Source organism: Notamacropus eugenii, chromosome 4 (genome assembly GCF_028372415.1).
Source record: "Notamacropus eugenii isolate mMacEug1 chromosome 4, mMacEug1.pri_v2, whole genome shotgun sequence".
NCBI classification, from domain to species: domain Eukaryota; kingdom Metazoa; phylum Chordata; class Mammalia; order Diprotodontia; family Macropodidae; genus Notamacropus; species Notamacropus eugenii.
This window is the reverse complement of record NC_092875.1, coordinates 247,185,526-247,210,305: the sequence shown is the minus strand read 5'-3', so window position 1 is coordinate 247,210,305 and position 24,780 is coordinate 247,185,526. Positions and strand designations below refer to the sequence as shown.

The following is a 24,780-nucleotide window of genomic DNA, read 5'->3' as shown; positions in this document are numbered from 1 at the left end:
CTTTCAGTAATGTCTCTTTTTGAGTTTTCTTGGCAAAGATACTGGAGTGGTTTGCCATTTCCTTCTCTAGCTCATTTTACAGTTGAGGAAATGGAAACAGAGAGTTAAGTGACTTGCCCACGGTCACGCAATTAGTAAATGTGTCTGAAGCCAGGTTTGAACTCAGAAATATGAGTCTTCCTGCCTCCAAACCTGGCACTCTGCCACCTAGCTGATTTCCTTGTAGTTCTATGGAACTACAAAGCTTTATGCATTTAAAAACATTATTCTGAGAAGGGGTATACAGTCTTCCCCAACTATCAGAAGGGTCCATAATGTACAAGACAATAAGAACCGCCACTCCAGGATTCTAAATGACTCCTTTTGCCACAAATGGTTTCTGATTGTACTACCAGAGCCCTGAGGAATCTCTACAGGCCAGGAGGGTTTGGTTTCCTCCTGGTAGAACACTTCATCACAGAAAAGTTCTCTGAAAAATAGTGACTGAGACCTCCAAGCTAACTCTTCTAAAAGGAGAAGGGAATATCAAAATCCACCGTAACAACAGGCCAGGGCAGAGTAGCAATGGATGGCACTCCAAAAACATGACTGGGAAGTGGTCTCCAGTGTTTTCTTTTTTGAGGGTCTGGGTGTCTATAACAGCAGGTTAATCAAAAATAAAGATGTTTTCTTAATGCTCTAGTACAAGTCCTAGATTTCCAGGAAATGAAAAAACCAGAACAACCAGAAAGGGCTGGCAGCCGGTCAATTTTCTTTTCAATGCTGCTCAGTTGCACAGTTTCCTCATTCAGAAGACCTGCCATTGCAAGTTATATTTGCTGGTGGCCAGACACAGAACTTAAAAACAAAAATGCTGCGAAGGCTGACATCAGGGTGCTTATTTGGAATCTGTAATTTCCAGTACCTGCCAGAATCATTCCCCTTCTAGCTCCTCTCCAATGGCTGCTTAAAAGGTTTTTCACGATTACCCTCAACCCCGCTTTTATCCTCCCCACCCCTGAAAAATGTGCAGTGAAAAGGGTAGGGGGTAGTTATCTTTTGTGTCCTTCTGAAATGTTGGCAATAGCACAATAAAAAATTTTATTAAGAAAAACAAAATGTTCTCTGGGTCTATATTTATAAATCTGTTGGATGCAGTGGGCTCCCCCCACCCCCCGCCAGCCACCGCCAATCACCCTCTAGGACTAAGATGCACCTGGTATATGCACAGCAGGAAAAGACAGAGAAACTCATCAGTGCTCATGGTTCTTCAACTTAAAAACCTCTCCCCCTGGGCAGAAAAAGCCAACGTTGTTGCCCGACGGTAGGAAGAAGGAAATGCACTGAGAGAGAAGAGGACAGGAACATGGAGAGCTCAGGAAGGTGGTCGAAATGGGTGGACAGGGAGGCTGGCAGGGCAGCAGGACTTGAAATATATTCTGAAGCTTCTGGTGTCCCGGAAGCTGAGAGTGAAAGAACACCTAGCAGCTGTGGGAGCCTCTGGTCTGGCACCAGCTACGTCACCTCTGGCATTCTACACAAGCGGGTGCCCTCCCTCACTTCTTATTAAGAAACACTCTTTTTTGTGAGGAAAAGACAACACAGAGACCCTGTTTGTACTAAGCCACATTCAGGTTTCATGGAAGGCAGATCTCTCTCTCCTCTCTCTCTCCCCTTCCTCTGCCTCTCCCCCTCTCAATCTTTCTCTCTCCTTTTGTCTCTCTCCCCTTCCTTCTTCTGTCTCTCAATCTTTCTCCTTTCCACTCTCTCCTCTTCTCCCTGTCTCTTTATTCTATCTCTCCCCTTTCTTGTTCCTCCTTCTGTCTCTCTTAGTCTCTCTTCTCTCCTCTTCTCTTCTTCATCTCTCTCTCCTTTCTGTCTTTCCCTCTCAATTGCTCTCCTCTTGTCTTCTCTCTCTCTTTTCTCTCCTCTCTCCTTTTGTCTCTCTCCCCCTCCTTTTGTCAGTCTCTGTCTTTCTCACTGATCAAAAATTCAATTGCTGTAGAGAGCTCCCTGTGTGGAAACTTCTTTCACCAATTCAGATGGGTATCTCATGTGTAACTAAGGCTGCCTTTCCCTTTCTTCTCCTGGTGAATCTCACACATCTTTGACCCCTGGTCCTATTGCTGACCATATCTTCCAAATCCCGGCCTTCAACTCTGGTGTCATCCTTGATTTCCTCTTGCATTCATCCTACATATCCAATCTGTTTCCACATCTCATCTTCTCTGCTTTCACATCTCTCACACAGGATCACATGGGGAGTGGAGGGTTTCCTCACCTCACACCTGGACTACGAGGACAGACAAGTCTTCCTTGTTCTATATCATGGACCTCCACTCAGATACCGAAGTGATTTTCCTAAAGCACAGGTCTGACCCCATCGCCCCCTCTCTATCCCCACTTAATAAATACCATGGGCTTCCTAGTACTCTCAGAATAATATACAGGGTGTTCCAAAAGTCTTAGTGTGGTGTTAAGCTACAAAACTTCAAATGATACTAAAACTTGTAGGCTACTCTGTATAAAAGCCACAGCAGAGCATTTAACCCCTTTCACAGCCCGGCCCCTTTCTATTTTTGCAATTAGTGTTCTTACACTTTCCTCTACTCTTAAGTACTCTACAGCCCATCAACTGCAGCCTTCCTGTTCTTCAAACATAGTTCTCCATCTCCTGACTTAGGGCCTTTTCACCGGCTGACCCTTTCTCCTCACTTCTGCCTCCCGGCTTCCTTTAAGACACAGCTCAAATCCCACCTTCTCTTATTTCCCAGTGTGCCCTACTGCTCCTGCCTTCTATCTGACATTACGCACCATTTGTACCATATATACCTTCTACATGTAGGTACCAGCATGTTCTCTTCCCTTAGTCAAATGTGAAGTCCTTAAGAATAAGAACTGTCTCTTGCCTTTGCATCTTCATTACTTTGCACATGATAAGTGCTTAATAAATGCTTATTTATAGTACCTGGCACATAGCAAGTGCTTAATAAATGCTTATTTGCTGAGAGGTTAAGTGACTTGCACACAGTATGTATCAGAGAAAGGACATGAGCCCTTATTGTCCTGACTCCAAGTCCGACTTGAGTTTGAATCCTGCTTCAGACACATACTAGTCCAACAACCATATACAAGTCGGCCAGATGGTGCAGGTGATAGAATGCCGGATCTGGAGTAAGGGAAACTCAAGTTCAAATCCATCCTCAGATTCTTTCTTAGCAGTGCAATCCTACACAAGTCACTTAACCTGTTTGCCTCAGTTTCCTAAACTGCAAAATGGGGATAATACTAGCACCTATCTCACAAGGTTGTTGTGAGGATCAAATGAGATATTTGTAAAGCAGATAGCCCTGTGCCTGGTACTTAGGTGCCTGGTGATAGATAAATGCTTATTCCCTCCCTTTCAGGCAACTTGAAACTCTTTGATCCTCCATTTCTTCACCTGCGAAATGGGGATAATACTAGCACCTATCTCACAGTGATGCTGCCTTCTCCTCCTAGGTCATCCCTCTGTCCTACAGGACTATCTGTCCCACCGCTGAATTCCTTCCAGGGCCCTCCATTTTGGGGACAGTTCCAGGTTGGCCTCTCTTCCTTCCTTCCCATCAGTACTTCTGATTCTCTGGACTTGGCTATTATACTCCCCTGGGGGGTTCCTTCTTTCCTTTCACCCATCATTTTCTTTCTCCTTTAGAATATAAGCTCCTTGAGGGTAGGGACCATCTTTCTGCTCATATTTGTATCCCTGTAGCTTAGCACAGCAAGAGCTTAATAAATATTTGTTGCCTGTAAAAGATGATAAATTATATAAAGTGCTTGGGAAACCTAAAAGTGCTCTATAAAGTCGGCTATTCCTGTTATTTCTATGGCCAGTGAATGATCACTGAGGTACATGTGTGACACCAAATACCAGGGAGAAACACGTATTTATGCTTGTGAGAGTTCTCATGGGGCAACTCACTTGGGCTGGTGCGATTTTCTGGTTGTGCGTGTCTGGCAGGCAGGATTATTTTAAGAAAACTAGTTGTGCTACGCGATTATGCAGATAGTGTCTACCTGACAAAAACAAACATGCAGGCAGACAGAAAACAACTTGAACTTGGCTACTGCTCTTTATTACATGTGAATGGAACTGAACTAAGCTGAGTTTGAGCAAGATACTTCACTCATATGTGCCTCAGTTTCCTCACATGTGAAATGAGGGGGTAGGAGCAGATGACTTCTAAATTCTCATCTGGTTCTTGATCTTATGATCCAGCTAAAAAGGATAAACTGATTACTTGTGGCTGAGAAAAGGGAAAAGAAGGGAAAGGTATTATTTAGGACTAAACCAGAAAAAAATGCCAAGATGATCTAGAAAAAAGGGAAGGGGAAGATGAAGTCTAATGAGAGAAACTGAGGCACATATGGTTAGCATGGTTCAGACACTGACTTCACCTCCCGCTTTTAAAATATTTAACCAGACAGAAATGGATACTTTTCTTAAATAACAGTTGGCTATTCCTCTTTTTTCCCTCATTTTTCAGCCTATCGCTGAAAAACACCCATTTAAATCTGAGTTAATAACCTTTACGCAAGTGACTTAATCTCTGTGAGCCTCCATTTTCTCATCTGTAGAACAAGAAGGCTGGACCTGATGACCTATAAGTTTTCTTTTAGGTCTAATAGGGTTCCAGTTTTCCATGATAATTCATCATATTGGCTCCTAAAACTCTTTCAGCTGTTTTGCTGAACCAATAAATAACTTCAGAGCTCTTCCATAAGAAAAAGAGTTAACTGGGAAACACTGTTGTCCATGTTCCCAGTGGTGCATACAATTTAGGGTTAGAAAGGATCTCAGAGTCAATCGAGCCCAACCCTCGAACTGTACAGAGGTCAAGAGAAATTCAACATTTTGGCCCGGTTTCTTTGTCCACACTTTTCTGAGCTCTCCCAGTCTCTACAGCACATCTTGGCTGATTTGAAGGCCAGTACTTTATCCACCGTACCATGACATCATCTTTTTTTTAGGTAGGGGGATCTATTAATAATGATTTGAGGAACATAGATGAAAATCACACAGGATGAGAAGGCATAAATGGTTTTATTTGCAGTGGAGGATGGAGGATCTGTACCTATGAGCTTATTTTTTTTATTATTTCATTTTTTTGTTAAAAATTTTTTTAACATCTGATTTTTAACATTTTCTTTTCTGGGATGCCTTCTTTATTGTTGCTGAGTAGTTTCATCTGTATCCAACTCTTAGAGACCCCATTTGGGGTTTTCTTGGCAAAGATATTGGAGTGGTTTGTCATTTACTGATCCAGTTCATTTAACAGATGAGGAAACTGAGGCATATAGGGTTAAGTGACTTGCCCAGGGTCTCACAGCTATTATGTGCCTGAGGTCATATTTGAACTTGGGTCTCCCTGACCCTAGGCCCAGAACTCTGCCACCTAGATGCCTTCTTAATGAACTCAAATAGAGAAAGCATATTTCACTCTTCATTATCCAAGTGTTGCTTTTTGACTTTGTGGCTTATCCTTTTCCTTAGCACTCCCTGTGCCTTTCTTCCCCACCTCTCTTTGCTTCAACCCCACTAGAGCAGAAAGGAAAGCAGAGACAGTTCTCAGGAATCCACAGAACTCCTTAGCAACTGCTTAAAGTATCCTGAGAGATGAGGTCGTACCTGGGAGCTTAAATGAAATTTCAGAATTATCCATGGATTTCATTTATCTCTTCTATTACTGTCCCTTGGTACTAAGGCTTTGCAGAGAATAGGCTATAAACCTATAAATAACCCTGAAGAAAATGCTTTACTGATGAGCCAGAGGCTCATCTGTAGGATGAAGAATGAGTTCTTTTTCTTAGCAAAATACAGAAATGCCTCACGGCAGGAGAAAGAGCTGAAAACCATGTCAATAAGCAATTCTACCCCCATCAGTAAAAATGTTCAGTGTCATCTTCTGAGTAAGATGGGTACCACTTTCTAGCTGCTACATTTTTCTTTGAAATGTACCATGTTCTCCAACACATTTTTAAAAACTAAGTTAGGCTGACAGATTGTTAGTGATAAAATCAGGAGCAAGGTCTTAATTTAATCAAAGCTTTCTTTTTAAACAGCCTGCTAGAAGCCAGGCATGATGGCACATCCCTATAAATCCCTATGACTGGGGAGGCTGAGGCTGGTAGATTGTGTGGGCTGGGGAGTTCTCAGAGGCAATAGGGTTATGGGGGTGGGGTGGTGCTGGTATCTGCACTAAGTCTGGCACCACTATGGTGAGTCCCCACATTGGGGAGCTACTTAGGCTGCCAAAAAAGAGGCAAGCTGGTCCAGGTCAGAAGTGAAGCAAGTCAAAGCTCCTATATAAATTAGTAGTGGGACAGGGCTCCTGAGTGACTGCTGTAGTGCCAGCCTGGGTAAGACAGGAAGACCTAGTCTCAAATAAACAAACAAATACATTATATAATTTAAAAAAATTTTAAATGATGAATATGCTATACATAATATATTGTATGTGTATTTATCCTTTGTTGCCGAAGAAGACCACGCCATCAGAGAAATGATGACATGACTTGCACTTGACTTTGTTTTGAGTGAGGGAGGGCTGTGCAGGTCACCAGCCTCACCTCTCCTCCAGAGCCATCTGAATTCAGTGACCAGATATTCATCAGGATGACTGGAGATGACCCAGGATGAGGCATTTGGGGTTAAATGACTTGCCCAAGGTCACACAGCTAGTGAGTGGCAAGTGTCTGAGGTGAGAATTGAACTCAGGCCCTTCTGACTCCTGAACTGGTGCTCTATCCATTGCACTACCTAGTTGCACCTACATAATATATTATAAACATTTTATATCATAAATATATAAATATAATATGGTATATATTATATCTGGTATATAACAAATAATAAAATGAAATAAAAAATTAAATTTTAAAAAATCTGTATAGAAAGGAAAGGAAAAGATCAATGGGGACAAAACTTAATGCAGCTGTATGCAGGGGCATGAACAGCAGCAGCAGATATACAGCATCTAATCTGAAAACGCAGATGAAAGGATTGCCTCCTCTTCCTTTTCCTAGGTTTTATTTTCCCACTGAGATCACACTTCATAGGAAAGCCCTGTCCTCTCTCTCCATCTGTCCAACCAGGGCTATCTCAAAATCTTTTACAATGCTTCGAGAAGGTGGGCCCAAGGGGAACTGTAATGGACTACAGACAAGTGTGTTCACTTTTAAGGTATCCTTTTCTGTCTGATTTGAATGGAGTGACTGTCCTAAAAGGCCACACCTCAGAGGGGCACCTAGAACAGCTCCGGGCAGGTGACTTCACCTCTTTATACACTAAGCAGAGCAAACATGAAGCAGATGGCTTCTCTCTCAGGCACACTATGTGAAAATAATATTAACTGAAATAGCTGTGAGAGTGTGCCATGCGTATGGAATGAGGGCTCTCCAATTCCAACACTGAAAGGCAAATGATTCATGAATCTAGAGGAGCTGAAAAGACCGAGAGGAAAAGTCTGCTGCTAACAGGACCATAAAAGCACTGGAAATATATACTTCAAAATGACAATGGTGGTTTTCTGTATAAAGTCAAGCTCAGAACTTAACTATTCATTTGTTATTTAATTAATAAGAATTTATTCAGCACCTAATGTGTGCAAAGAATTTTTGAGCTACTGAGGCATCTCTGAAATACAAAGTTCAAATAATGATGAGGAGCTAAGTAAGAAGAACCAAGAGAACATTGTAAACAGTTACAGCAATTGTTTTAAGAATGACTTTGAGTAACTGAATTTTTTTGACTATTAGAAATATGCAAATTTAAAATAAAGGACATATGAAGACACTATTTGTATCCAGAGAAAGAACTGATAAATAGAAGTATGTACAGAACAACTGTACACATATATGTGCGTGTGTATATATAGGTGTGTGTGTGTGTATAAATAAGTGTGTGTGTGTGTGTGTGTGTGTGTGTGTGTGTGTGCGTGCATGCGCACACCTATATCTATCTGTGCCTAATGGTAGCCATCTCTAGGGCTGGAGGAGGAGGGGAAGAAAAAAAAGGAAAAACATATTTGCTTGATAACTGTTGTATCTTTGGAGGAAATAGCAAGTCGTACATGTTTGCAGATTCATGTGCAATCACCTTTTTTACTGTACTGTACTATGGAAATGCTCGTTTTGTTCTGTGAATTGACAATAAAATGAACTTCTTAAAAAGTTTAAATAAGATGTAGTCCATGACTTTGTTGGACTTAAAGTAAAGGAATACTGAAGTACCAACACAGATAACACACTAACATAGCACAGGGTAACTATGGTAGAGAGGCACCAAACGGCATGATGTTCAGTCCAACATGGATGGTCTTTGCTGACTGGGGATCAGAAGAGGATCATTCAGAGTAGTTTGCATAGGACAAGAAGGAATCCAACAGGCAGAGAGAAAGGTACAGAGAATAGCGTGAGCAAGGCAAAGAGGTGGGAGAGTACGAGACCCCTCGCGTGTAAATTATATTTTTGGTTTTCCGAAAGCAAGGTACATGATACTGATGACAATACTGCTGATTAATATTTATATAGTACCTTTCTGACAATTTTGTGAGTTAACTAATGTATTACTATATTTATTTTTGTGTGTGAGAAAACTCAGTGAAGTTAAGTGACTTTCCTAGGGTCATCCCCCCTATTAAGTATCAGAACTGAGATTTGAACTCAGGTCTCCTGACCATAAATCCCAGACACAATCACTGGGTTAACAGGAGACCATTTTAGCAACAGCAGAGTTTGTGGATGGGTCTAGTATGGGATAACACTGCAAAGGTAGACCTGGCACCAACTGCAGAGGGACTTGAATATTAGGCTAAGGAACCTGGACTTTATGTATTTGTAAGTGTAATTTACATGGTTTCTCCTAAGAAGAGGTAAGGTACATCAATAAGCATTTATTATTAAGAGCCTATTGTGTACAGATACTGTGCTAAGCTCTTTCTGTCGCTGTACCCTCAGTGCCTAGCAGAGTGCCTGGCACATAGTATTTGCTTAGTAAACACCTGTTGGTTGATATTATTGGCTATGTCTCTGCATGTATGTTTGGCTTGGAACATGCTGGAGAGATGTGTCTGCTCTAATTCAACCTGGTTCATTTATCACCTCCCACAAGCTGCAGAGACTTGGAAAAACCCTGGATTTCCTGTGGAGAGGACAATCTTTATGGAAATTAGGCCCCAAAGGTTTTTTTTTTAAGTCATAGATGAATCTGCTGCAACCATAAAAATCGAGTCCATGACAATGTTCACAAAATATTTTCCTTATAAAAGCAACTGAAAAACTAATACATTTTCATAAATCTTATTATATTTTTTCCAATGAATTACATAAGGACTTCAGAAATGTATGACAGACTAGAGAAAGCATTTATTAAATGCTTACTGTGTCTATAGACACCATGCACATAACTCATTATCTCTATTTCTGATTGACCTTCAATTGACAGTAACTATGATATGACTGTTTCAAATTTTTATTTATCCAGGACAATCCTCTTTGTAAATGGAAGAATACTAGTTAAATCTCCTATAATGCAAACAATGACACCTTACCTTATTTGATTAATAAATTAAATTATCATATGTTTGGTTTTATGAAAGCAAAGCATACGATACTGATGATAATACTGCTGGTTCATATTTATATAGCATTTTTCTGACAATTTTGGGAGTTAAGTAATGTGTTACTATATTCATTTTTTGCGTGTGAGAAAGCTCAGTAAAGTTAAGTGACTTTCCTAGGGTCACCCCCCCTATTAAGTATCAGGTCTCCTGACCACAAATTCCAATCTCTTCATTCTATACCATGTGGCATTAAATTAAATCTCACAGCATGACAGATGATAATTTATGTCTCAGGATGATATGTCATTTCCTAAGAATCCACTGGGAAGATCCTTAGAGATTTCTGAATCCACGTCCTTCATTTTACAAATAAGGAAAGTGAAGCTCAGTGACTGGCCTAACGTCACTCATCCAGTAAATTGTGTTTGAACTAGAATAGATATCTTAGGACTCCTAGTTCATTTTTCTTTTTGTTACAACAATGATCTTGTTTAAAAAAAAAGAAAAAACAACAAAAAGTCTTTTTTGGCATGGCAAATTAAAAAAAAATTATTGCCATGGCTTAACTGGCAAAAAATTCTAAATATCTTGTATAGGTAGAAATAACATGATAGGGCTAGGCGTCAGGGATGAGACTAGGAGTCTAACTTTACAAGCTGCTAGAGGACAACCATCATGGAGTAAATTCTCTGTTACAGAGGAGTCTCTCAACAGATATTGTAGACCTGTATGCACATATCATGGCTGCGAAAGAAGGCAAAGAGACCTCATTTTTTGCTTTATAAAAATGTCCAATCTAAGTGTTGAGCTGCAAAAGTAAGAAAGGCTGAACTCAACTGGAAAAAAAGTAAAGGATAAAGGATGAGATGATGATGGAGGAAAGGAAATAACACTTGCTCATTTTCAACGTTCTATAAAGCATGTTTTGGCTCTATTTGTGGAAATGTTAAGGGAAAATGAGAGCCACTGTTCTGGGCTTCAGAATGAAATCCCATCTTCTCCTCCCCCCTTTCCAGAGCTAGGAAGTAGGGACTGCTTTTCTGAGTCAAAAATGAAGGAAAGACTGGATTTTTAAAGAATACATGTACAACCTCAAATAGGAAATTTAAATAATTCTTGCAATATTGGCTTATATGTATTGGATAGGTTTTTTTTTAAAGAAATACTTAATTCCAACAGGATTAGTCAACATAAATTTGTTTTAATCGAAGAGACTTTCATAGGTATCTTTGAAATTTATATTTTTTACGAATTAAACTGATTTCTCTCCCTTCCATCTCTCCTGATTTTCAAATTGATTAGCAATGTGAAAAAAGTCCAGACAAGTATGTTAACCATAAAAAATTTATGCCTTTTGTATTACTTTTGTTTTAAGCATACTTTATCTTTGCCTAATTCTATGAAAACTAGTAAATCCATGCCTAGCATACATAACTGTAGAATTACATAATCACAGATCTGGAAATGACCTAAAAAATCACAAAGCCTTTCCAGTGTATAAATCATCTCTAAAACATCATGGAACAAAATATTTATTCATAAGTGCCTCCTATGTTCGCAAGGGCAGGCAGGTGGTGCAGCAGATAGAGCACTGCGCTTGGAATCAGGAAGACATCTTTCTGACTTCAAATCTGGCCTCAGACACTTACTGGCTGCATAACCCTCAGCGAGTCATTCAACCCTGTCTGCCTCCCTTTTCTCATCTGTAAAATGAGCTGAAGAAGGAAATGGCAAACTGCTCCAGTATCTTTGCCAAGAAAACCCCAAATGGAGTCACAGAGAGTCAGAGACGAATGTAGATAGTGATTGACAGAGACAGAGGTAGAGGTAAAGATAGAGAAATAAAGAAAGACATGGTGTCCCAAAAGTCTCAGCACCATGTTTCAAGTCAAATAGTCATCCAGTCTTTGTCTGGACTCTTCTAGTAAAAGGGATCTCATTTCTTCAGGAGACAACTTGTTCTTTTTTGGAGAGTTCTAATTACTGGAAAGAACTTCCTTATCCTTGTAACTTCCAACCTTCAATCCTGGTTCTGCCTTTTCAAGTAACATAAAAATGAACCTAGTCATCCATACACAGGCTCTTGAAATACTCAACTCAAGATGCATTTATTAAATGCCTTTTCTCTGTCTGGAATAGTATGAGGACCAGGTACCTAGACAAAAACAAAACCATCCCTGCACTCTATGGGGGACAGCTACTTTATCTTCCCTAAGTTTTCTCTTTTCCAAGTTAAACTTCTTCAGTTCCTTCAATAATTTCTTATTTTCTTACATTACATAGTTGCCAGACTGGCTTTCTTGCTCATGCTCACACATAAAATTCGATCTTCCATCTCCATGCCTTTGCACTGGCTGCACCTTATTGCCTGGGACACCCTCCCTCTTCAGCTCTGCCTCAAAGAATCCCTTACTTCTTTTCAGACTCAGCTCCAGCATCACTTAAATATGAAGTCTCTCCTGAGCACCCCAACTACTTGTGTCTTCCCTTCCTAAACCGCCCTGTGTTTAATTCTATACGTACTTATGCCTTTGAAGGCAAGGAATTCCACTATTGTCTTTGTAAACACCAGGCACCGGCATTGTGTATTTAATACATACTTGACTGATTTACTGTTTGCCTTCCTTTGGATCTACTCTAGTTTACTGGTATCTCTAAAAAAGGTAGTGTCTCAATCTAACATAATTCTCCAGATGTGGTCTGACTTACACCCCGTAGTGTAAGAGAACAATTACTTCTCATGATTGGGACACTCTGTTTCTAGTAATGCAGCCTAAGAATATACGTCAGCCTTTGAAACAGATTCCTTAAACTAGTGACTCATATTAAGCATATGGTCAACCTAAATCCTCAGATCTTTCTGGTAAGACCTGCTATTCTAATAGCAGCAGTTCTAATCAACATAAAAGATAGGTCAGTAGTTTACAAAATACAAAATATTTTCCCTCCAAGAGCTCTGTGTGGTAGTTAGTACAAGCAATATTTTTTTCACTTTAGAGTAGATTAATAGGGGAGGCTGTCCAGAGCTTTTCCCCAGAGTGCCAACCTGGGGGGAGTACCATAGGGACACAGTTTCCTTTCCCCATCCCAGCAGTTCCCAGTTCTCTTTGTGTATACAACCATAGGAACCATGCCACCCCACTTCTATACGACCATGGGAACCATCCCACCCCTCTTCTATACAACCATGGGAACCATCCCACCCCTCTTCTATATGACTAGGGAACCATTCACCCCTCTTCTATATGACATCTACCTTCTTCTCAAAGGGTCCCCATTCCCCTCTGATCCAGTGCTACGTTCTCTGTCTCTATGATGGTGTCATGGCACCTTAAAGATCCTGCCTCTCTCTTTCGGGTCCACCTTTCACCACAGCCTATCCCATTTTCTACCTTCTTCCTGGGGTTGGTCAATGGAACAACTCCTACTCAACAACTTAACCCTCTATTGTTCATAGGATAAAATATAAACTCTTTAACTTGGTACTCAAAGTCACTACATTCTTGTTCTCATCTACTTTTCAAGCCTCATTTTGAATGACTTTCTCTTAAACAGACCATGCTGCATAGAGGATGGAGTGCTGGCCTTGGAGTCAGAGAGACCTAAGTTTGAGCCTCGCTGGACACTAGTCAACAAGCATATATTAAATACCTACTATGTGCCAGGCCCTGAGGATACGAAGAAAGGCAAAAAAAAGAAAAAAAGTCAGTTCCAAACTCTAGAAGTTCACAGTCTAATGGGAGAGAAAGCATGAAAAATACAACATACCTAGATAGGGCAAATTCAGGGTCATCAACAGCTGTGTGACTCTGGGGACACTGCATACCTTTCTCAATCTCATTTTCCTCACACTTCTTAACATTTTTCCTCCATCGATAAAATGAGGATAATAATAGCAAATCTCTCTCAACACTGTTGTATCGAATGAGTAAATGCATATGAAGGACTTTCTGAACTTGAAAGGGCTTTATAAAGGCAATTATCATGATCGCTGTGATTATCATTACGGCACCTACCTCACACACCGTTGTCGTGAAGAGCCTCATAAACCTTGAAGAGCTATCCAAGTGTTAGCTGATATTATTTTACAAGGTTACTTTTACATGTTTTATTGTTAATAGAACTCTATTGGCTCTAAGTGACCACTGTATTCTTTTCAAGATCCATGCAAAGTCCACTTAGCAACCTACTCTAGGATTCTCCAAGGTATCAACATAAGGTTTACCAGTCTGTATGTTTATTCCAACTTCTTGAAAATTGGAGCAGGACTGGCTGATCTCTATTTTTTTTCTGCCACAGCTTCTATTCTCTATGATTTCTTTAAGATTATTTATAATGGCCTTCAGATCCGATCTGTCAGGTTTGTTTGTTTTTCATACACCCTGGGATAGGATTCAGCTGGGTCTAGATATCTAAACTCATTAAAGTATTGAGATTCTGTCAGAAGCAGGGCTTGGTTGAGCCAAGGCAGGATAAGCTGGACCAGAAATGCCTGGGACTGAGACTCACCAGAACTACGTGGATTGTGGCAGGGAATTCAATTCAATTGGATCCAACCAACATTTATTAAGTATCTACTATGTGGAGAGCATGCTCAGGCATTGAGCTGAAAGGGACCTCAGAGGTCACCTTGTCCAACTCTCTCTTTTGATGTCACACAGGTAGGCAGGCTATGAACCCAGGTCCTCTGCCTCCATAAGCCAGGACTTGGCATTGTCTAAGTTATGATATTTAGGTCAGAGGAGGTCCCTTCCCTTGTGTAACTTATATTTTCTTTACTTATTTCACTACCATGCCAGTGCTTCCACATCTTTACCCTTTTCAATTAACCAAGATTTATTAAGCACCTACTATGTGTCAGGCACCGTAAGTTCCCTCTACTCCCTGAGAATCTTCTTTCCAGTTTATTTCATGGTTTTTTTATCCTAAGAACACTTCATTGTATTCAATAATAGAGACACTTCTTGACCATTAGAATGGTTAATGATGTCTGCCCTTCTCCAAACTGGCATGGGCTGCCAGCAGAGGTACGATGACATTCTGCCCTCATTGGAAGCCTTCAAGAAGAGGTGGGAAGGCCAAATTTCAATAACAAGGAACGCTTACACAGCTCTCTAGATAAACTACTTACTTAAATCTCTGGATAAATGACCAGTTCATTTCAGCTTTTCTTGGAAGTTGCCAGGGAAACTGCCACCATGTTCCTGTGGCTCCTAGGCTACAAGTGCTTGCTCCTGGGTTGGCAGCTCATACACCTGCTCTGATAATGTGCCATCCATCAGAATATCCTACTGGACAGCAAGATGGAGACTGCACTGTATGTTCCTGCTGCCAAACTGTGTCTAAGAAACACTGGCAGTCTGGAGAGTTGCTTCACAGAATCATCTTCGTGATGAAATTTATTTTCTAAAAAAAGTTTCAGTATTTTTGTAGCTCATATGTATGTTTTATAGTTTAACAGGTTTTACTTGACAGGCATGTAAATTTCAACAAATTTTGGGCAACAGTTTTTCAAACTACATATGGAAGATTTTGATTCAATAACTCAGATTCTCTACAGAAGAAAGGAACATAAACAAACAAAAAAACTAACTATAAAAAAATAGAGAATGAATATATTAGAATCAAGCAGTGGGGGTAAGTGGAAAAAGTGTTATTAGATGGGTAATTGGGAGGCCTGCATAATAGTCCTAACTCTTCCTTTACCTGCTTATGTGACCTTCAGCTAGTCACTTGACCTTTGTGAGTCTCAGTTTCTCATCTCTCCAAATGAGGACAATGGCTTATGATGGACTTCTAGCTAAAAAAATCCTGACTCCCAATCTTCTTGGGTAAAACAAAAATCAACTCAACAAAACCCAAAGAAATCTGAACCACAGATATCAGTTACACAATACTTAAAAAAATTAAAACTGTTATCCTTGTCATATGAATTTATATAAATAAATAAATATGACTGAACAGACCATAAAAATAATTGAAGGGAAGGTTTTATTTTGCTAATGTAAAACCACAGTGGTACCTACAAAATCATACTATTTTTCTATGAATAGGTTCAAGTGTGAATTCTGAGAAAATAAGTCTTAAAAGAACTGTAATCTTTAATGCTACGAAGCCAGAACCCAACTTTTTATTATATGCTGTATTTTATAACACCAAACGACAGCATTTCTAGGGTTTAGTCATTCTACGAGTCTGACTAAAAGACTTTTTGGCTATTTATATATTTTTTAATGCTGAAAGGAAGAGTGTTAGTGGAGACCATATGGTCTATTGTAAATCAAAGAGAGATCAAACAAAATAGTTATTTGCAACAGTCTGACTCCCTAGAACTGCTTTCTAGACTGAAGTCAAACTTGTCCCCTTTTAGGTGGGACACTTAAAAGAGAGACTCAGATCTAGACTGCAGATTAGCTTGAGAGAAGCTGCTCTGGAGAATTAGGAATCGGAGGATCCTAGTGATCCAAGATGACCTTAAAAGGTCAGATCTTCCAATTCCCTGCCCTCTCCTAGGATTAAAAGAGAGCAGCAAGTCTATTCATTGCTGAAAACTACAGTGAGGGCTCAGATTTACACGTCTTCCAAGCAACTTATCATAACTGTGTTATAACAGTAATTTCATCTCACATTTTCTCAACAAGCTTTGTAGAAGGTGACATGGTCCAAAACTTCAGCATACACAGGAACTAAAACCAGGGCAGGATAAGGAATCTTATAGCAAAGGCTGGTTATCCTCTGAAGGTCCAGGCACTAAAGCCAACATACAGGTCAGAAATCTGTCTAGGGGCTATTTGCTTGGTGGGGGCTTCAAAGGTGGAAAAAAATTTTTAATTACTGGTTTTTTTTTATTCAGAAAAGGATTTCTAAACAAAACAAAACAAAACAAAAATAGCTGAGTCTTAGTAAAAATGCAGGTTATTGATCCAAATGCCTGCCAAGTTTCTGATACAGATAGGGCCCTTTGTTTAAGAGGAATGGGTTTTTAGAATTTCTGGCCTCGTAGGGGCTTTTTTGTTTTGCTTGGATAGGCTGGGCAGGCTCTCGTTTTTCTAAAAGGGGAGGGTTTCACTTTGGTAAGTCCTGGCAACTGAAATGTTGCCCTCCTTCACAACCTCCCCAGGTCAGGCCAGACCACACCACCCCATCTTGTCCAAACAGGAAAGTGAACCTGGAGGCTTTTGTTTGTGTAGTACCTGCCATTCCTGGTATCGTGCTGCCTCATATTCTTGATAAAATGAACCTTCTTAAAGTTCTTTGGTCTGGGTGAACCCGACAGGGTCCGACATCTGAAAAATAAAGCAATTATAAAAAAAAGACAGTTAGTTCCTTGCTCAACAACCGGGCAGTCATTACACAAAAGACAGGAAGGAAAGACCAGACAAATGATCTGAGTTACCCTAAAGCAGGAATCAGAGCAGGAATAATGAAGACAATGAGTTCAGGGGCAAGAAGGCTTTCTTTAAAAGTTAAAAAACAATTCTAAGGTCTCTAGGAGAGGTATGGGCAGCACACTTCATTCAGGTGTATGCCCAGGGAATTTTATTTTATTTTTTTAAAAATTAATTTATTTTTAGTTTCCAACATTCACTTCCATAAGTTTTAAATTTTCTCCACCTCCCTCTCCTTTCCCCTCCCCAAGACGGTATGCAATCTGACATAGGCTCTGCATAGACAAACTTATTAAACATATTTTCACATTAGTCGTATCATGTTGAACAGAAGAATTAGAATGAAATTTTAATTTTTTTAAAGGCAAACTGAAAATAATAAAAAATTAACTGTAAAAAGGGCAACTAAACTTTAGAAAGAGTTTAAAAAGTAAGACACAGAATAACAATTTTGGCGGGAGACACCCTTGAGATGTGCCTGGGAACCTCTGACACACGCATCCTGTGCTTTCTAATTACTCAATTCTAGCAATATGTGCGAGTTAAAAACTATGGGACAGAATCCTTCAAAAGATCAGTGATTTCAATGGTACGGATAGTCCTACCACCCATACAGATGGAATGCCCTCCATTTCTCTCAGCAGATGGCCTTTGTGAATTGTGGAGGCCAAAAAGAAAATCATCTGGTGGATAACGGTCTACGATGAGCCTCTTTCAATTCAGCTAGGCTACTTCTGGGATGACAGGCAGAGTCCATCTTGAGGCTGCTTTCCTCAAAACCTTTCCAGCTGGGGCAGGCCTAAGACCTGTCAGACTAACATGTCAGGCAGAGCTTTCAAAAACTCTGCAGGCTGCAAGGCAATGGAAAACAGCTTTAGTGGAAGAAATAAAGGGCCAGCAGAGTCAGGAGGAAGTACAGAGCTGAAGTACTCAATAAACTCGTCTCTGTTCAGTTATTTTCAGTTGTGTCTGACTCTTTGTGACCCGATTTGAGGTCTTCTTGGCAAAGATACCAGAATGGCTTTTCCATTTCCTTCTCCAGCTCATTTTGCAGATGAGGAAACCGAGGCAAACAGGGTTAAGTGACTTGCCCAGGGATCATACAGTTGGTAAATGTCAGAGGTCACATTTGAACTCAAGTCTTCCTCACTCCAGGCCTAGCACTCTATGCACTGCCTCTAGGACAAGAAACAAACTCCCTTTTATAGCTTTTAAAGCCCCTGACAAGCTGCTGCTAGCCCTTTTTCCTCTACAGCAATCTGACAGCTAGCCAAACAGAAAAGCCTTTTCTCTGTTCCTTAGAAAGAATACTCGGCCTCTCATTTCTGCGCCTCTGAACTGGCTGTGTCCACGCAATCCCTCTCTTGCTTCAAGACGCAGTTTAAGGACCACCTTCTTTCCTGACCTGCTTCAACTGCTAAAACTTTTCCTCCCTGGGTTTTGTATTTGCATTTTGCATATTCATATATCACCTCTCTCTTAAAATGTAAGATCTTTGAGGGGAGGGCTGTTCACTCTGTATTTTTATCCTTTGCACAGTGCCTAACACACCACAGGACCTTAATAAATACTTGTTGGTTGAATTATTCATTCAGTGTATTTGTAGTGCACAAACTGGATAATTCAGATGAGATCCAAATCGCCTAATGCTGTTTTCTCACATAATAGTTAGCTCTATAACTCTCCAAACTCTGCCCATTACAGGGCACACCAGACAGCATCACTGTGATCAAACAAGTGAAAGGCTGTCCATGTGGAAGAAAGATTAAACTTGTTTTGTTTGGCTCCAGAAGGAAGAATTTAGAAGCAGAGGAATGGCAACTACTTGTCTAGAGTGGTAGATTTTGGCATGAATAGGAGGAAAAACTAAGAATTAAATTAATATACACCTGAAATGGGCTCCCGACTCAGGAAGTAATTAATTCTCCAGCTCAAGGCAACTGCAGATCCTTGAGCAGAGGGTAGGTGCTTGTCATGCTAGAGGAAGGCTCCTTTGACCAAAACAGAATTGACCTAGACTTCTTGGATTCAAGGACCGAGGTTTAAGTCCCGACTCTGATACCTACTGCCTATGTGATCTTGGGAGAAACCCTTTTTCCTCCCTACACTTCATCTGAAAGTTAAGAAAGATGGACTGGATGTATCATTTTATGAATAAAAATCAGAGACATAGCAGACATGCTTCCAAGGAATAAATCTTGCTTTTCTGAAATATCTATCATTCCCTTTCATCTAGCATGTCAGATCTCAGTCCTAAGAGCAGCTTATTTCTATGATCCTGTGCTCAGATTTCTTCTAATGCCATCTGGTAAGCCTGACATGACAAAATTATCCCCCAAAGCTAACAACTCCTCAAAGAGAATGAGGTGTCTGCCCTTCTCTTGTGGAATGGTGCTGTGTTTCCAATTTTGGTTTATGTTGCTGGAGCATTTTATTTAGAAGGGTACTGGACATTTCTGAACATATGTCTTAAAGGGTCAGTCCTGTCTTCAGGATTGAGAGGTATGTGATGGTTGTTTTTTGGGGGGGGAGGGAAGGGGGCCTCTAATAATATAAATATGCCTTGAAAAACAGGTGAATTCATTAAGATAGCTCCACGGCCAAGTGAATAGTTTTGGATAGATCTGAATAGGATCTGGATTCAGAAAGAATTCAGAAAGATAGGATTCTAATAAATCCTACCTCATTAGGTGTGACCCAGGCCACACTTACAATGGCAAGTACCCTATCTTGGTCTCACTTTCCTCATGCAGAAAAGGAGAGGGGGGCTGGGCTTGATGAGTCCTAAAGTCCCCCCTTCAGTCCTAAATGTGATCCTAGGAAATGTGACAGCAGTGAGCCCAACTCATAATTTTTATCAGAATTATTATTTTGTACTATCCACAGAGATGTGGATAGTAGCCTGCAGCCTGAACGCAGATGGAAACCTACTATTTTCACTCTTTGTTCTTGTTGCTTTTTCTTTCTCATGGATTCTCCCTTTTGTTCTGATTCTTCTTTCACAACATGACTAATGTGTTTAATACGATTATACAGGTATAGCCTATATCAGAATTGCTCGTCATCTTGGGGAGGGGGGTTGGCAAGAAAGAAGGGGAAAAAAAATAATAGCACCTACCCTCCCAGGGTTGTTGTGAGAATCAAATAAGATAACATTTGTAAAGTGCTTATCATAGCACAGTACCGAGCATACAGCAGGCACTGAATAAAGGCTTGTTTCCTGCCTTCCTTTCCTTCCTTCCCTTTCTTTCTTTCTTTTCCTTTTTTTATTCCTTCTACCTTCCTTCCCTTTTCCTTCTTTCCTCTTTTCTTTTTTCCTTTATCTCTTTTCTTTCCTTCATTTTCCTTTTTTCTTTCTTTTCCTTCTTTTTTTTCTTCCTTTCTTCTTTCCTCCTAACCCTAAACCTTAACTACACGGAACACTAAAATACAGTATCACTCGCACCAAGTGCAAGTGAACACCATACTCCAAATGAAGGGAGGCTTTGAAACACCTCAGGGAGCAAGGTCGAACTATTCCATGAAACCTACAAAAACATGCTAGAGCTGCAATTCGATTCAACAGACAGTTATTAAGTACCTAATGCTACACAGCACTGTGCTAAGGGAAATAAAAAATTTATTAAAGACACAGTCTTCACTGAGTTTTAAGGGGATAAAAAAATCCCAGGAGTTGAAATCAGAAGAAATCTTAAGAGCTCATCTAATTCAATTACAGTATTTCTAATTATATTAGAAGAAACTTGAGGGACAGAAAAGAAAAATTCACTGTTCAAGTTACTTAGTAGTAGGGTTGGAACTCAAACCCTGCTCTTCTGATTCCAAATCTGGAGCTTTTTCAGCTACATCATTCATGTCTCCCTCACACAAAAGGAAATATAGTGAAAAACTATGCATCGATGCCAAAGAGCAGTGTGAAGAAAATGGCCTATGGGGGCTGACATAGGAAAGGTCATGTTGACTGTGGGAGGAATCAGGGAAGGCTTTCTGGAGGGGGTGGTATTTGCATTAAACTTTAAAGTGCAGGTGGGAATTCAGTATTCTGAGTCTGGGAAAGGGGACAGGAGAGAAGGAAAAGAACTGTAGCTATGTATAAGGGACAGAACTGGGACATATTGTGGGGCATAGACCACAGAAATAAACACCAGATACGTGGCCTGGAATAGTATTGAAAATGACAGTGTATGGATTTTGGAAGGCTTTGAATGCTAGCATAAAGAACTTGAACTTAATTCAAGAAGGCAACAGGGAGTCATAGAAGGGTTTGGAGGTATGTTCCCAAGTAGAATTAGGTTTGGGAGTTTCTGTGAAATTATTGAATTATCATGAACTAAGTTTGCATGAAGATAATATTTTTAAATCCAGGCCTCTCTCTTTTCCTGTCTCCAAATTATATTCATCTTCTCCTTGTGATGATGCATTCATTCCTAAATATCACTGAGGATCCTGGAAGAGATGGTGAAAGTGCTGTTCCCTGCCCTCTCACCCTTTTACAGTAATCTGCCTCAGTGATGCCAAACTCAAATAGAAAGGATCCTTGTGGGCTGCCTATTGACTTGGAAAACCTCAAATTAACATCACCTAGGTTGTACTGTATTTTTATTTGGTTAACATTCCCTAAATGCGTTTTAATATGGTTTGGGCTGCATTTGAGAAATTTTCAGGTTCTGAGTTTGGTGCCTCTGATCTATCTGATCTCAGTGGAGAATTCCAGGAAAAGGGGTAAAATACTCAAATTTTTTCAAGCTGTGAGTAAAAAAAAAAAATTATGATTCCTGGATAAGGAACTCTGAAGATTGACCTTATATGTGGTCAGACTATGAAACAGTAAGGGGGGAAGGGGAAGGAAGAAGAAAAAAGAAATGTACATGATAACTTTAACTTTAGTATATATTTTAAAGGTATAGAAAATTGGACATAATAGATTTGCAGTTTCATTTGCAATCATATTTTTAAAAATAATATTGTATGATGAAAATGCTTGTTTTATTCTATAAATTTAAAATACAATTAAAAATTAAAAAAGGAAGAATGTGACTGAGAACCAGTCTCTATAATGTGATAGTCAGCTCTTGTCCATGGCCCTTTGGCCCTGTCCACCACATCCCAGGCACGAAGTGCCCATCCCATGACCGCTCCCGCTCTGCCTCCCAGGCCTGCCCTTCACACCTCAGAACTTCATGCGTCCAGCTCCTCCCTGGCTCCTGCCTCTTGTGCAAGGGGTGAGGAAGTACAACTGGGAGGAAAATGAAAGTTGAAGGCAATGAAGTCAAACTTTTGTGCTTCCTTTCTGCACCTCCCTCCCCCAGCCCTATATCATCATCTGGATGTGGAGAGGGGGTTGTGTGTGGAGCTATTTTGTGTCCTGTGACCCTGCAATTATTATCATTTTTAAATTAAGTTTTTACTTATATAATTTGTTTTCCCATCATCGCAGTTTTCCTCCATATCTCTCCCCCTCCTTTCTCCAGAGAGCCATCCCATTTAACAAATAGTACTTTTTAAGACAAAAGAAAAGCAAGAGGAAAAAGATCAGGGCAGCCAGCCATGCTCTGAAAACACCCGAAAAGGTGTGCAATATGCCACACCTGCGGACCTCTCACCTCTTCTAAGGTGTGGGGGGTGTCCTCTTGTATCTCTTCTTTCAAGCCTTCTTTGATCTTTATGATTTTGCAGCACTGACTGCTGTTATTATCATATTTTAATATTGTTCTAGGAGACTCTCCCTACCCCCTTGCCATTTTTCTTGGATGGGAACAAAGATCACAGATTCCACTACCTAAACGATTGTATGAATGTTATATGACCACAAATGGTGTGTGCGTATATGGTCATATGACTTGACTGTGTGTATACATGTTTATATACATAATACCTCTATAATATATGCATATAATAGGTAATATATGTGTATATGGCAGAGTATATATATATTATATACACATGCACATTTTATATGCATACACACATATGATCTAAACTACTTTTTCCCACTTTAGCTCTGCTGTTTCAGTTAGGTAAGAATACAACTCAACCAATCAAAGGATCTTGGACTCAAGTGTGAAAAATGTTGACCTTGTTGGTTAGAAAGAGGCTGGGAGGATGCTGGACTTTTCATCTTCCCATCAGGGAATAGTGTTCCAAGAGCTAACTGGCAAGCCTGCCTACATAAGGAACCAAGTACAAACTAGACACAGATCCACCATGCTTAAAGGAAACTGAGTGTATTATGAACGGGATGACAATCGAGTATATTATAAAAAGGAGCTAAGTGCTTCTAGTAATTAGGAAGGGTGCTTTATGCTTTGCAACATGAGCCTTCTAAACTTGAGCCCAGTACATTTGTGGGATTCCTGTACATTTATAGGAGAGTATATCACAGATTTTTTAAAGCGGGGAAGCTGGATGACTACATTTATTTTAAACTGACCAACTTGTTGGGGGTGGAAAGAAAGAGAAAGCATACTGGAGAATCTTCAGCCTATGGCATTAGAGAATCACCCCCACCTTTCAAAGGTTCTCCTACTATCCTAATGAGGAGATATAGGCAGCCTATCTCTGGGAACCCAACTCAGTGAAGGAAGCAGATCCTTCCAAATTGGAAAAAAGCTTCTAGAAGAGGTCCTAGTGATGGATTTTGAATTGCTATCAGATGACCATAGTAGTCATGTTTGGAAAGGTTTATTACCAGGTCACCTGCCAAGTGATGAATTCGTCAGCCACAGTCCACCACCTAACTACTAAGGTACAGAGTGATGCTGTTTGGCAGAAAGCTTACTAATCACCAAGTGATCCACAGTTTTGACCAAAGCTTGAAACCATTTACTAGGATGTGGAGGTATCTGCAACAGTAGAGGGAAATCATTCATTCTTTTTTTTTAATAAAAATTTTTTTGGAACTCATTAATTCTTAAAATACTGAAGCATCCCCAGCTTCCTTCAACACTCAGTTCAAATCCCACCTTCTGCAAATGGTCTCAGTCCACCTGATGGGTAGTTCCAGTCCCCTGAAATTTATGCTGTATATAAACATACATTTATATTTGTACTGTATATTTATGCTCTCCTGTTCATACTGTACAACTGTCTGATGTGCCTCATTGTTTGCATATTGTCTCCTCCGCTAGAATGTGAACTCCTGGCCTTTGATTCTGCCTTTCTCTGCACCTCTGGCTGTCAGCACAATACCTGGTATACAATAAGCACTTAGTAAATGCTTGCTGAACATTTCAGTGACACCTTTCTCTCTTTCTCATGCCTCCCTAAATAGGGGACAGAAATTGCAGGTCATCAGTCATACACAAGGACAAGTGTCATTTTATTACCATTTGTTATATATACACACACACATATATATGTGTGTGTATGTATGTGTATGTGTATATGTATATGTATATATATAGATATATATGTATATATGACATTATCATTGAGTATATATTTATATACTTTTCTCTCTGACTACATATATGGAGGGAAACGAGGAGAAAGACAGAGAGACAAGGAACAGGATATCATTGCAATGGGGTTCTGATACATGCCCAGCCCCCATCAGCTGGGCTAAGGTAACCTCTCTACATGGAGGCTGCTAGGGGGTTGCCTTCAGGAGGACTTGTGATGATATATTAAAAGGAGTGTCCTAAAGAAACTGTGGAGCGCGCATAGACATTCTGCGACTGGTCTGAATTGGTTTGATGTTCAGTTGTTTCAGTTGTGTCTGACTCTGTCTCCCTATTTGGTTTTGTTTTTTTTTTTTGGCAAAGATACTGGAGTGGTTTGCCATTTCCTTTTCCAGCTCATTTTATAGATGA

General features: G+C 40.1%; 1 protein-coding gene across 2 annotated transcripts in view; it reads right to left on the bottom strand.

The window, feature by feature from the left end:
- Positions 1-24,780, bottom strand: part of CABLES1 (Cdk5 and Abl enzyme substrate 1) — a 148,019-nt gene that overhangs the window by 58,956 nt on the left and 64,283 nt on the right. For both annotated transcript variants that reach the window (XM_072604384.1, XM_072604383.1), the window contains exon 3: positions 16,775-16,867. In XM_072604384.1, coding sequence (XP_072460485.1) covers positions 16,775-16,867 — 93 coding nt within the window. The remainder of the gene's footprint in view (positions 1-16,774; positions 16,868-24,780) is intronic.